Source organism: Gossypium hirsutum, chromosome D04 (assembly GCF_007990345.1).
Source record: "Gossypium hirsutum isolate 1008001.06 chromosome D04, Gossypium_hirsutum_v2.1, whole genome shotgun sequence".
In the NCBI taxonomy this organism is placed as follows: domain Eukaryota; kingdom Viridiplantae; phylum Streptophyta; class Magnoliopsida; order Malvales; family Malvaceae; genus Gossypium; species Gossypium hirsutum.
In genome coordinates this window covers 8,382,891-8,396,453 of record NC_053440.1, presented here as the reverse complement: position 1 = coordinate 8,396,453, position 13,563 = coordinate 8,382,891, and the positions used below count along the sequence as shown (strand labels likewise).

Here is a 13,563-nt window from a genome sequence, read left to right as displayed (position 1 = left end):
ATTGCATTCCATCTTTTTATATGTGTTATCATATGTGTGTTAAATATATGCGAACACATATTTTCAAATTTACTTGTATATTACACTTGTATATATATTGACGGATGTTTATTTATATATGCTTGAAATTAGAATATTGATTTCATGTTATGCATTAACCCTTTTTAGCATATCCTTTTTAAAAATGTATATTTTGGTTTTGTCAAGGTATTAAAATCATGATATTTCATAAATTTTCGAGATATTTTGCATTCATGATTCATGAGGAAGATCGTGTCCCAACTTACTGGATTGCGATTATTTTTCGATGAATTTAGAAAGCCAAGTATTTGTTTTGCAATAAATTCGCAAATTTTAAATAAAAGCTTATTCTCGGGAATTCAAAAATGTTGGGTCCTAACTTACTGGTCATGACATTTTCTTCTCGAAATAAGAATTTTCAAAAGCAAAAGGCAATATTCGGGTATTTTGAAGATTTAAAAACATTGTGCCCTAACTCACTGGGTGTGGTGTTTTATTTCTTTGAAATAAGAATGTCTTATTATTTTAATTCATTCATGAAATAAAAAGTTTCCTTTTAAAATCTTTTCAAATTTTCGACACCAAGGCATAAAAAATCAATTTGGTACCGATTTTGGGCGTTACGAGGGTGCTAATCATTCCTCGTGCGTAACTGACTCCCGAACTCATTTTCTCAAATTTCGTAGACCAAAATCATTTTAAGGTAAGCCGATCACACCTTAATAAAGGATCGGTGGCGACTCCAGTTTTTATTTTTTTAAGTCGACAACTAAATTTTTGTTTTTAAAAAATGGTTTCAACAGCTTGGCAACTCCGCTGGAGACGTTAGAGAGTCGACCATGACTTGATTATATTTGTCTTTGTGTCGAAAATCAAAAGTTTTTTAAAAAATTTCATGAGTTCCCTTCGCACTCATTGATGTTTTATCATGGTATTTTGGCAACTTTGCATTTGCATTTTACATTACATGGTCAGTTTTACCCTTTAAGTGGGAGCGAGAAACTAGTCATTCGTGAGGTTTTCACCTCCGTGCAGGGTAGTGGATCGCTTCCGGGATACATCCGTACCTATGTCTTCGTGAGATTTTTATCTCCGTGCGGCCATAGGGAAATGTATCCCCCTGAACTGAACTCGATCCATATGAGCCTATAATGGGTGAGGATCGAGGAATCTGCTGGTTCGGGTACCCTTACGCTAGAAACTAAACCTCATATAGTGAGCTTTAGGAACTTGCCCTAGGAAGAATTGTACCAAACCCTAGTAGATTCCTGAATAAGTGCTCTTGTTATTTTATATTGGATTATATCTTTATATGTGATACTGACTTGGGTTTATTTTGTTTTGATTGCATGATATCATAATTGCATGACATTTCATTATAAAGGCGTTGGTTCATATTCGGTTGCCAAATAGAAAGCTTATCATGGGAAATGGGTTTCTTGATAGAGTGGAAGACAATGCGGTCGTCCGAACTTGGTCCGAGATGATACAGTGTGAAAAAGGTGATAGTTTGGCCGTGGGATACGTATCAGAGTTATGGGACTTCACTCCTGTTAGCGTAGCTCTGAACAACTTGCAGGAGTTGAAGGAGATTTGGGATCAGTGGGGTAATGAGGTTAGATAGTTGTTCTATTTAAATTATGGGGATTTGCCTTATTTACTTGACATGAAGGTAGATAAGCGCATGTTTCGAGCTCTTGCCCAGTTTTGGAATTCGGCCAACAGTTGCTTCACATTCGGAAGGGTTGATTTGGTGCCTACAATAGAGGAGTACACGGTTTTACTTCGGTGTTCGAAGGTTCAGGTAGATAGAATTTATACGAAAGCGGTAAATGTACCGACCTTGAGGAAGCTGATGAATATAGCAGGGATGAGTGAGCAGTGGGTTACAGCTCGGATTAAGCTGAAAGGGGATAGTAGGTGTATTCCTTGGAAAAGTTTGAGGGACCTCATTTTAGCACACCCAGATGCGAGGAAGAAAGTAGACGTCTTTGCTTTGAGTATATATGGCTTGATTGTGTTTCCTAAGATTTTGGGACATATTGACGAGGCAGTCACTGATTTATTTGATCGACTTGATAAGAGAGTTACGCCAGTCCCGGTAATTTTGGCAGAAACCTTTAGGTCATTGAGTGCATGTCGAAAAACGGGAGAGGGTAGATTTATTGGGTGTGCGCAGCTACTACTTGCGTGGTTCCATAGCCACTTTTGGAAGGTTGATAAGGTTTCATATCAGGTCTTCTCTGAAAGTTATTCACCATTGAAAGAGATAGTGGCTATGTCAAGGAGAGATGACATCACAGAGGATAGATGGATGGCAATCTTTTAGAATTTGCAAGAGGAGAATATCGAGTGGAGAGCTCCATGGTTGCTTCCAGATGAGATCCTATATCGGTGTGGAGATTTTAACTGGGTTCCGTTGCTCGGGATTTGGGGAGCTGTTGGTTATGCCCCATTGCTAGTACTAAGACAATACAGGTCAAGACAGTTTGTGCCTGCCACTCAGGGACTAGCTGAGTGTGAATTCTCGTATAAGGATGATGGCTACAAAAGGAAGGCTCGTGAGATGACCAATGCATGGAGTCAGACTCGCCGAATGAAGTGATTAGCTGTGGGTCCAATGACAACTTCTGAGTATAGCGAATGGTGTGTTAGAAGGATTAATGACAATATCCCTGGGCCAAGTCCAAAAAATAGCCAGTCGATAGGGGAGCATTTGCGCGTCGTCCCTTCTGAGCTGGAAATCATAAAGCAAGACTTTGAAAGAAGGAATGCGGAATTAGAGAAGAAGATAGAGCAAATGGAGGAAGAAAAGGTGAATTTAAAGTTAGACATAGATGTTCAGAAGCTGGAAACCGAAGGCTTGAGAAAAGGGAAGCGCAAAGTCGAGGAAGATCTGAACAGCTTGAAGACGGATTATAAGAGACTACGTTTGTCAGTGAGAACTGCTGGGTTGGGAAAAACCTCAGAGCAGCGGCGTCAAGAGGTTCAAGAAGAAAAGGCCAAGGCTGGTAGATGGGAAGGAAGATTCCAGGAAACCCAGATGCAAAATAGATCGCTTGAGAAGAGTTTGTTAGAAAATCAAGATGAAAGAGATAAACTAAATGCTAGAGTGGCCGAACTTGAGAAGATTGTTCATCAATACCGAAATCGTAATTCAGTGGTGGAACTGCAAGCAAGTTTAAGCAGGATCAAGCAAATGAAGAAAACTATAGAAGAATTAGAGATAGCATTGCAGAATTGTGAAGCCAGGATTGAGTATTTGGAGGCAAACGAAGATCATCAAAGCGAACAGCTTCACTATTTCCAGAATCAGGTCAGAAGCAGGGATCGTGTTATGGGGGAAGCTTTGGTTCAGATTCGAGAAGTAGCAGATCACCTACAAACTTTGACAATACAAGCTGACACGTTGAGCCTAAAATATGAATTGGAGTCAGACCGGGGACAAGAGTTAGCCTCGTTGCTTAAAAAGATCAAGGTCTTAAGTATTAGGGCGAAGTCGTATTTGTAGTCTATTCTATGTAAAGAGATTTGTTTTCTAATAAAGTTTTCCAAGTGGAATTGAACCATAATTAACGCCTTACTTGCATTCATCTCATGCATCGCATCATATGTATTAAAAACCTTTAATTGATCCTAATTAATTAAAGTCATTGCTCAGTTAACCTGGAAACCAACCAACCAATCCAACACTGATACGGCACTCGGGCAAAGACGAAATATATGAATCAGAGATATGGTCACTAATGTTTTTTAAATTTGTTTTTTTACACTATGTCGTTAAGTCACTAATGGAAGTCTAATGTGACTATTTTTATTAACATAATAACAACTTTAGTCCTCCAATATTTATACATTATGTCAATTTAATCTTAATTCTAAAAAATTATAAAACAATAAAAAATACATAAATTTCGAAAATGTTCGTGATCAAATTGAAAATTTTTAAAGTTGGTGACTAAAATAAGAGCACAACTATTCGTATAGTTCACCATTTTTTTCAAATATATACAAACTGTTTTGTCATTTTTTTTACAAATTCCATTGTATCATAACTAGTATGTTCAAAATTAAATATCTAGATTTTGAGTGTTGATTAATAAATAAAAGGGTAAATTGCACTAGTATTCTAGTAAATTTTTTTATCACCCAACTAATAAAAATTACAAAATAATCACTTAATTATTTAAATTTATCTTTTTCGGTCACAGAGGGCTAATGGTGGTAACTTTTAAAATTGGAATAATAACAACTTTAGCACTCAACATTTATAAATTATGTCAAATTAGTCTTGATTTAAAAAAAATTAACTCTCAACATTTACACATTGTGTAATTTAATCCTTTTGTTTGTAGTTTTGCTTTTCTTTGTGATATTAAGCGTTCATTTTAAAAGAAAGAGAAAAGATGAAAATTATTATATTTGATTTTTGGGTGTTTACATTTTTGTATATTTTCAATCAAATTTAGCTGATAATTTTTTTTTTAGCTTTTTAGGTGAAAGAGTCACAAAGAAAAGTAGAACTGCAAAAAGACTAAATTACACAATGTATAAATGTTGGGAGTTTGAGTTTTTAGAATCAAGACTTCATTGACACAATGTATAAATGTTAAGGATAAAATTATTATTATGTCAATTTCAAAAATTGTTATTGTTAGCCTACTGGAGACCAAAGAAGAGAAAATTGAATAGTTGGGTGACTATTTTGTAACTTTTCATACTTAAGTGACTAAAAAATAAATTTACTAATAAATAGATGAGTACTAATGTAGTTTATCGTGAAACAAATTAATACATTACCGCCCATATCAATTAATGAAGGTCCGTGAAACAATCAATGTTTGGTCTCTCCTTCACTCCAACCAGAGGAATTTCAATCCCATGTACGAAATCATTGCTTTTCTTCTATTACCATATTTTAATAAATTGCAATTAAAACAAAAATTCATAGTTTTGAGACTTAAATAATTTTATTATCAATATATTCAATAAAAACTATTAAAATAATATAAAAAATAAAATTAGTTGATTATGTCTTAACTCAATTGGTATTAGTATTGTTGTCGTGCAGGAAGAGAATATGAGTTCGATCGTGTTGAAGTATATTTATCTTCTTATTTAAAGATTGAGAAAGGATAATCAATAATTGTAACTATTTATATTTAAAAACAAAATCGAAGAAAAAAGCTGAAGAGAAATTATATTTCAAAAAAGAAATATCAAATCCAAATGTGTTATTTAAAAATGTTTGAGTACAAATGGAAATATTTTTATACAATTTATGTATATTTAAAATATTATATATGTCGATTGAGTCTTAGTACGATTGATATGAGTATTAAATGCACTGAAGCGCATTATTCTTCTATTTATATAGATTGGTGAAGGGTTACAAGTAATTTTAGACATTATTTAAAAAAAGAACCGATATAATTAGAATTTAAAATAAAATTATTTAAAACAAATTATATCTTAACCTACCAAATACATAAATCTTAAAAAGTTAAATTATTATTGAATAAAAAAAGACCAAGTGGGAACCCAAGAACTTACATTAGAAGCAATTAGCCGACAGACATTCCATCCAATAAGCCATTACCTCCGTCAAATGTTTTAATTTTTAATTTTTCAATTGCTTGTTATTAAGCCTGAAAAGTGGTCAAACTGGAATGTTAAATATAAATATTTAATTGGTTGAAAGTAATACCTTTTTCTTCTTCCCCATTTGAATTCCCAACTCAAAGTATGAATACTTTAATGGAACCACACTTTGTAGCCACAACTGGGCAACACCATGTATTTATAATATATCAGATTTATGTACCCTAACTGCATCTTTTAATTCGTAAAGCATACATCAGCTTTCCATTTGAAATCCAATCAATAGCTGTTAGGGTTTATTTCACCTGATTACGAGAAATTCGTGTTTGATTTGAAGCTAAATCCAAGCTTAATTAAGTTTTTATTTTAAAGTTGGATTTTGATATAAAATAAAACTTTAGTTACTCTGTAAACTCCCTAATGTTAAGTTGATCTGGGGTGAGACTTGTAATGATACCTATATGATTCTTGCAACTAAGAGAAGCTTGGAATGCCATATTGCAAAATTAATTTGGAGATTTCAATGTCAACCTAGAGTGCAAATGTTCTTATCACTAGCTTGTCAAAATGAAATCATCACCAATATGCTAATAGAAAAAGTAGAAGAAAGAATAAAGATGGTAGCAAGATATGTAGGTGGTTTAATGAAGACACTATACATGTTCTCAGATATCGATTTGCTGCAAAGGTGGTTTGGATGGTTTTCTTGGGAGGAAATGATAATCTCGATTTCTCCAATAGTAATGTGGAAGATTGATGGAGCTTGAACCTTCAAATGCATCCAGGTAGAGTGTCCTTTTTTGTTGTTGCTTGTTGGAAGTGGCGAAATGAATTCAACTTGGCCAATGTAAGTACTCTCGTTGAATCGAAATTTTTTGCCATTCGCAAGAGCCTAAATGAATCTGGAATGATAGCTGGGAATAGTGTTAACATATGGCTAAGGAGGGAAATTTTATTAAGTTGGGAGAAACAGAAAGAAGGGAGGTTGAAGATTAATGCTGATGGAAGTTGGAACTAGATAACTTCGAAAGCTGGTGCTAGCAACGTTATACATAACAACTATAATAATAGGATTGTCGGATTCCAAAAAATGTGGCAATTGCAGTATTGGTTTGGAAGAGATGTGGGTTTGTATCAAGGTCTAGTTCTTGCTTGGAACAAAGCCTTTAAATCAATTGAGCTTGTTTTACCCTTACCGCAGCTTGGACGCAGGGCAAGATGAGGAATGGCTAAGTAGGCGCTCATGGATGACCCTTCACTTTGTACTCTTAGTGGTGACCATCCAGTTGTGTTCATGACCAATTACCCATGCACTTCACAGACTTGCAGGGAAGTCACCTGCTTTTATCCTCTAATGGAGGACCATTAAAGGACCACTAAGGTATAATAATTTTGTACAGCCTTTGCAAGGAAAATATTAGAACAGAACCATATAATACCTTACATGGCAACAACTAACACGTAACAGACCTATTACCTAACCGACCACACGAATTATTGGTAACATGACACTACATAATAAGGAGATCCCCTATATATACCCTAATGCACGAGATGCAGACAATCTTCTTCTTCCTCCCCAAGCATTCCACCTGATAGCTTAGCATTCTCCAGCTTCCTCATCTCTTTCTCTCTCAGTTCTCTTAACTCACATTTCTCTATTCGGCTCTCCACCTCCTTATAATCACAACTTTTTTTGTCTCCTCCTTATTGATTATTTGTATGAACAGAACTTGAATAATTGATATGACAGAAAATGGAGTTCATGAGTGGCATCCTCTCTATTGTTTAGTTGGGGTTATATAAGAGTACTTGGCAAGAGAACGAGTCTGGGGACACTACACCAAAACAGGTTTTTAGCGACCTTTTTTTAGGCCTTTAGCGGTGCTTTTTAACGCCACTAAAGGTATTTGCGGCGCTTCCACAAGCACCGCAAAAAAGGCCGCTAACGAAAACGTCGCAAACTTTTGCAGCGTTTACAAACAAAAACGCCGCTAAAGACTATGTTCTTTAGCGGCGTTTTTTTCTGGGTGCCTCTAAAGAACATGTTCTTTATATTAAGTAAACGTACCATTATTTCACCAGTTTCAGGAGTCATGGGAGATCTATCTTTCTTCCTATGTGTAATTTTAAAAAGTTGAAGGCGTCCAACTTTTTGACCGGATGACAGTTCCTACAATATAGTAGTATAAATATTATTTAATAGAAAGTTATACATATTCGACAATATTAAAAAAATTAAAAATACCTCCGCCTCAGCTACACATGCAAAACTTCTCGACCCGACTGTGTGGGTGAATTTTTGTTTCTGCCTGCTACTTTTTCCAACTTGTTCACGATCCTACGTTATGAAATTTTTTAGTACGTAAATAGAAAATACTATAAATCAAAATAATTACAATAGCTTGGAAGTACGTCATACCTCGCATTTCTTCGAATGCCAAAATCTAACCGCATCTTCCCATTGGTACCTCAACATACCCGGCGGGACATTTTGCAATTTCTCATCGAGGGTTGTTTTTGTCTTATAATAATTTTTCTTCAAAGTACTTTTGTTGTCTCTCCATCTTTTTCCCAATGCCTTCTTTACTTAAGCATCCGAGACCTCTAAAGCAAACCTCGCCTACAAAAAACAAAAAACACAAGTTAATAAAGTAAATATAAATAAACTATTTCCCAAGTATTACAGATGACATTAACATTTTGTTACCTTAATATTATTGAGAGCTTAGTTTTTGTTGCTATCGGGCATTTGAGGCCATGACTCATAGTTGATAGGCAACATATTCGGATTTCGTGCTAAAATGCCCATGTATCCTGCTAAAAGTCGAGCTTCTGATCCAACAGGCTGACCAAAACTGTTTCGTCCAACTTTGACACGCTCGACTGGATCTAACTCGTATAACTCTCTAAGTAGCGTACGTCCTCGACCTGTGCGTGTCCCACCATTTTCAGCTGCAAATGGTATATTATAATATAAGAATTTGAAAAATAAATCAACTATAACAGAAACACGCATGTAAATTAAATGTAAAATTACTTTGAACTTCTGTAGGATCCTCAGCTGTAATCGGAACATTCGAAGATCCAACTGTTGTCTGTTGTTCAGTACTATTTGTTTCTGTCGAGTTTGGATCATTTTGAACAATGCTTCCCCTTAGAATTTTTCTTTTAGGCATTTTATCTGCAATACACATAAAATAGTTGACAACGGGATAACTAATTACAACAATAACAGCACATATAAAACAGTTGAAATATATAATAAGACCAAGATTTAAATTATGATATTATATATAATTAAACAATCGTAAAATCTTACTACATCATTATTCGTAAATATCTTCATCGGTATCCTGACGAACCCATTGAAATTGTGCACTAGTACTAGGGATATTATCGTTTAAGTTTTGTTCTGGAAAGGGCAAAGTTACTGATCTGTCGTCGATGTTATCTCTACTCCCACTGCCCATGTCAAACAAGTCTCTAGGGATGTTACGGAGTACAACGTACCAACCCTCATCAGTTGGATCTTTTGAGTAAAAAACTTGTTTGACTTGAGATGAGAATACATACGGCTCATCTATCAGTTGTTGTCCTATGTGAATCAATCGGTCAAAGTTCACCATTGTAAAACCAAATTGATCTTGCTTAATTCCACGAGCTGTATTAACGTCGGCCCAATCACCACGAAATAAGACAACTTTCCATTTGCTGTAGTAATCCAACTCAATTATGTCAGTAAGATGTCCGAAATATTTCACATTTCCCTCGACAGGATTATTGTCCCTAGCACTTGCATAACTTGTAATTGCAGAATTGACAACTATTCTGCAATTTTGCGTTCTCCTCAACCTCTCGCGATATTTTGTATGAAATCTGAATCCGTTGATAAGGAACGCACTATATCTTTTAACCACTCGATTTGGACCTTGGGAGAGCCATTTAACATCGTTGTTTACGTTCTTCCCACTCCAAACCTATTGAATGGAAAGTAAACTAAGTAATTAAAAATGTTATGAGAAAACATTATTATTTGTAAGCGAAATCTCGAACTGCATACCATTTGGCTTAACCATTCATAAAAAGATTCTGTAAACAACTTATTGATATCTCGATGCTGTGTTCTTCGGGAGCGCGAACGAGATCTCAATATTTGTTTTTACTCACTATGTTAAAAAAATACAGCAAAATCTTTGTTAGAAGATAAACAGTTACTAGTTTGATAAATATTTATCAAAATTTGTAGAACTTACTTCCGTAAAGGTTCCAATGATTCGTGGTGAAACAGAACATATCGATGTGCTTGTACCCATGATAAATGATCTAATTCTGCAATTTCAACTTTTCCGATTGGTTCTCCAAAACTTTGGAACAAATAAGTATCGGCTAAGTTATGGTCCGTGAGTCCAGCATTCCTATTTGGTCTGTTTAACCTTGTTTCAACATCTTCCAAATATCTTGAGCAGAAGGTCATACATTCTTCTGCCAAGTAGCCTTCAGCAATCGATCCTTCTGGATATCGCTTGTTGCGGCAGTAAGACTTTAATTTGGATAGAAACCTAAACACAATATACAACATTTCTTAATTATTGAAAGTAAAGGCATAGAGGTGAATGAAGGAAAACTTATATTTTTTTAATTAACACCTCTATGGGATACATCTATCGATAGAAAACGGGTCCGTCAAGAATTGCTTCGTGCGGGAGATGGATTATCAAGTGAACCATAATGGTGAAAAAGGAAGGTGGGAAGATTTTCTCCATGTTGCATAAAGTCAAAGCGGCTCGATCCTGTACATTCTGAAGTTCTTGAACGTCCAAAACTTTGACACAAATGGCTTTCATTATGTTGGATAGTTCAATTATACAAGACGTCACCTTCTTGGATATACAACATCGTAGAGCCACTAGCAGTAAATCTTGCATCAAGATGTGATAGTCATGTGATTTTAGCGAATATAATCTTCGATCTTTAACACTAACACATCGAGATATATTTGATACATACACATCTGGAACCTTTATATCCTTCAACACCGTGCAGAACACTTCTTTTTCCGTCTTGGACATTGAAAATATAGAAGGCGGCAACCGATATTTCCCATTCGGAAGTGGATTGGGATGAAGATCAGGTCAGATTCCCATTTGGACTAAATCATGTCGACTTTGAAGATTATCTTTTGATTTTCCGTCGATATTCAAAATTGTACCCACAATGTTCTCGCAGACATTTTTCTCAATGTGCATAACATCAAGATTGTGTCGTAAAAGATGATGCTCCCAATAAGGCAACTCAAAAAAAATACTTCTTTTTTTCCATAAGTCCGCCTCATTAGGATCGTCCTCTTCATCAGAGTCATCATCAGCTTCATCATTCGATCTTCTATTTCTTTGCGTGTTTGGCGGTTGGTTCATCTTCCCATAAATAAAATTCATATCTTCTAACATGAACAAGATTTCAGAGCCACTGGTCTGCGAAGGAGCTTCTCTGAACTCTTCAGTACCGTCAAATACAGAACTCTGAAATCTAAGTCTATGATTTTCCGGTAACCACCGATGATGCCCCATGTAAGAGAACTTCTTCCCATTGTACAACCATTGCGAACATATTTGTGCAGCACAACAAGGACACGCATAACGACCCTTGGTACTCCAACCGGATAAATTGGCATAAGCGGGAAAGTCATTAATGGTCCACATCAAAACTGCACGTAAATTAAAGTTCTCCTTTCTCAGCACATCGTATGTCTCGGCACCAGCCCACAATTGTTTTAACTCTTCAATAAGTGGCTGTAAATAAATGTCGATATCATTCCCGGGCCCTTTCTCTCCAGGGATAATCATAGCTAAGATAAGGGAAGATTGCTTCATGCAAATCCACGGAGGCAGATTGTATGGAACAAGCACTACTGGCCAAGTACTGTACGCAGTACTTATGATCTTGTACGGATTAAATCCATCAGATGCTAAGCCAAACCTTACACTCCTAGGATCGCTTGCAAAGCTTGGAAATTTATTGTCAAATGATTTCCAAGCTAAAGAATCTACCGAATGCCTCATCTTCCCATCATCGGTTCGTCCATCATGGTGCCACGTCATAAACTCCGCTGTCTTCGACGACATGAAAAGCCTTTGAAGCCTTGGTATCAGCAGAAAATACCGTAAAGTCTTGACCAGCTTCTTTCTTGGCTGTGTATCATTTTCATCGTCGTTCCCATCTTCTGTGTTTCTATTTATCCAACGTGATTGGCCGCATATGTGACAGCACTGTTGGTTTCTCCGATCGCCCCAATACAACATGCAGTCATTCGGGCAACTATGGATTTTGGTGTACCCAATACCTAAATCTTTTATCATTTTCTTCATATCTTTGCATGATTGAGGGATTTTTGCAAACAGAAACATCTCTCTCAAAAACTCTAACAGCATGGTCAAAGAGTTCCCGGTCCACCCTCCCAAACATTTTAACTGAAAAAGACGAATACAGAAAGACAATTTTGAGAATTTTGATCCCTCATACAGATCTTCGTTCATGTGAGTAAGTAGTGCGTAAAACTTCGTTGCTTCTCCATTCGGCTCTTCATGATGTACACTTCTTTCGGGTTCAGTAAAAGCATTTCCACCGAGATTACAATCATCAGATGCCACAAAGTCGGCTGGGAACGACTCCAAACCATGATTGTGAATATTAAATACTTCCTGCAACATCCCTTCCATGTCATCCCCTCTAACGGACCGATGGTAAGCAGTACTATCATAAGATACATCCATCCTCGAAGAGGAGGTACTAGGCGGACATTCTCCATGAAATAACCATTGTTTATAACCCCGAACAAACCCATCAACAATTAGATGCTCGTATACAACTTCACGATAATGCCAGTTTATGTTGACACACTTCTTACACGGGCAAAGAATAATGTTCTCTTGGCTTGCATATTGAAATGCAAAATTTAGAAAGTCTATACTCCATTTCGATAACCGTCGCTTACCCTTGACAAATTCATCCAAGACCGGTCCATTTCTTATTTCTTATTTCTTGGAGTCTGATTGTCACCAGAAATTACAAGGGTAAGTTGTTCGGTGGTAAGTATATCATATGATATATATTTATGTATTAAGTAAATTATGTAAGTTATGTACGTGTATAAGTTATGTAAGTTATGTATTAAGTAAACTATGTAAGTTGTGTATTATGTAACTTATGTAAGTTATCAAAGTAATGTATGTTATGTAAGTTGTAAGTTATTATGTATTATATAACTTCTGTAAGTTATGTAAGTTATGTAAGTTGTGTAAGCTATTTCAGTTATGTAACCTTTGTATTATGTAAGTTATGTAGGTTATGTAAGTTGTGTAAATTATGTAAGTTCTTGTACATACAAATTTTGGTTATGTAAGATATGTATGATGTAAGTATATCACTATTACGTATCTGATTTATAACCGATTTAAAACTATAATATATTTTAACAAGTTCTGTAAGTAATGTAATATGTACTTAAATTTATAGCGGGTAATGTATTTAAATAACATATTTAAGTAAAAAATTTAACCAAATTTTAGTAAGTAATGTATCTGAGTAACATATTTAAGTAAAAAATTTAACGAAATTTTAGTAAGTAATGTATTTAAGTAATTTATTTAAGTAATATATTCAAGTAATATATTAAGAGTAAAATTTAGTAAAAAATATGTTTTATTTATTAATGTAAGACATCTAAAATATACTTAAAAATATTTATTTAAGTAATGTAAGATATAAATTTTAAAAAATTATATTCGAACAATATATATATTAGTAATAAGTTACATTAAATTGTAAAAATATTAACATATATATATTTTTAATATTAATAAGTTATGATAAAATATATGAATATATACTTTTTTAATATTAATAAGTTAAATAAAAACTAAAATGTGTCAAAATCATTGT

The 13,563-nt window shown here is 34.9% G+C and overlaps 2 protein-coding genes across 2 annotated transcripts; both read left to right on the top strand.

The window, feature by feature from the left end:
* Window positions 1-1,444: 1,444 nt before the first annotated feature.
* Window positions 1,445-2,626, top strand: LOC107960963 (uncharacterized). Its single transcript, XM_016897211.1, has 3 exons — window positions 1,445-1,636; window positions 1,694-2,257; window positions 2,351-2,626. The coding sequence occupies exons 1-3, from the start codon at window positions 1,445-1,447 to the stop codon at window positions 2,624-2,626; spliced, it is 1,032 nt and encodes a 343-aa protein (XP_016752700.1).
* Window positions 2,627-2,641: 15 nt separating this feature from the next.
* LOC107960962 (intersectin-1-like) lies at window positions 2,642-3,532 on the top strand. Its single transcript, XM_016897210.1, has one exon. It carries the CDS (start codon window positions 2,642-2,644, stop codon window positions 3,530-3,532), a length of 891 nt encoding a protein of 296 aa, XP_016752699.1.
* Window positions 3,533-13,563: the final 10,031 nt, after the last annotated feature.

Bases quoted from the DNA above. Each gene is read 5' to 3' on its own strand.
- LOC107960963 (XM_016897211.1), top strand. From the start codon at position 1,445: ATGGGAAATGGGTTTCTTGATAGAGTGGAAGACAATGCGGTCGTCCGA. The intron at 1,637-1,693 runs GTTAGATAGTTG...CTTGACATGAAG, and splicing joins GGGATCAGTGGGGTAATGAG to GTAGATAAGCGCATGTTTCG. The intron at 2,258-2,350 runs GTCTTCTCTGAA...GCAATCTTTTAG, and splicing joins TTGATAAGGTTTCATATCAG to AATTTGCAAGAGGAGAATAT.
- LOC107960962 (XM_016897210.1), top strand. From the start codon at position 2,642: ATGACAACTTCTGAGTATAGCGAATGGTGTGTTAGAAGGATTAATGAC.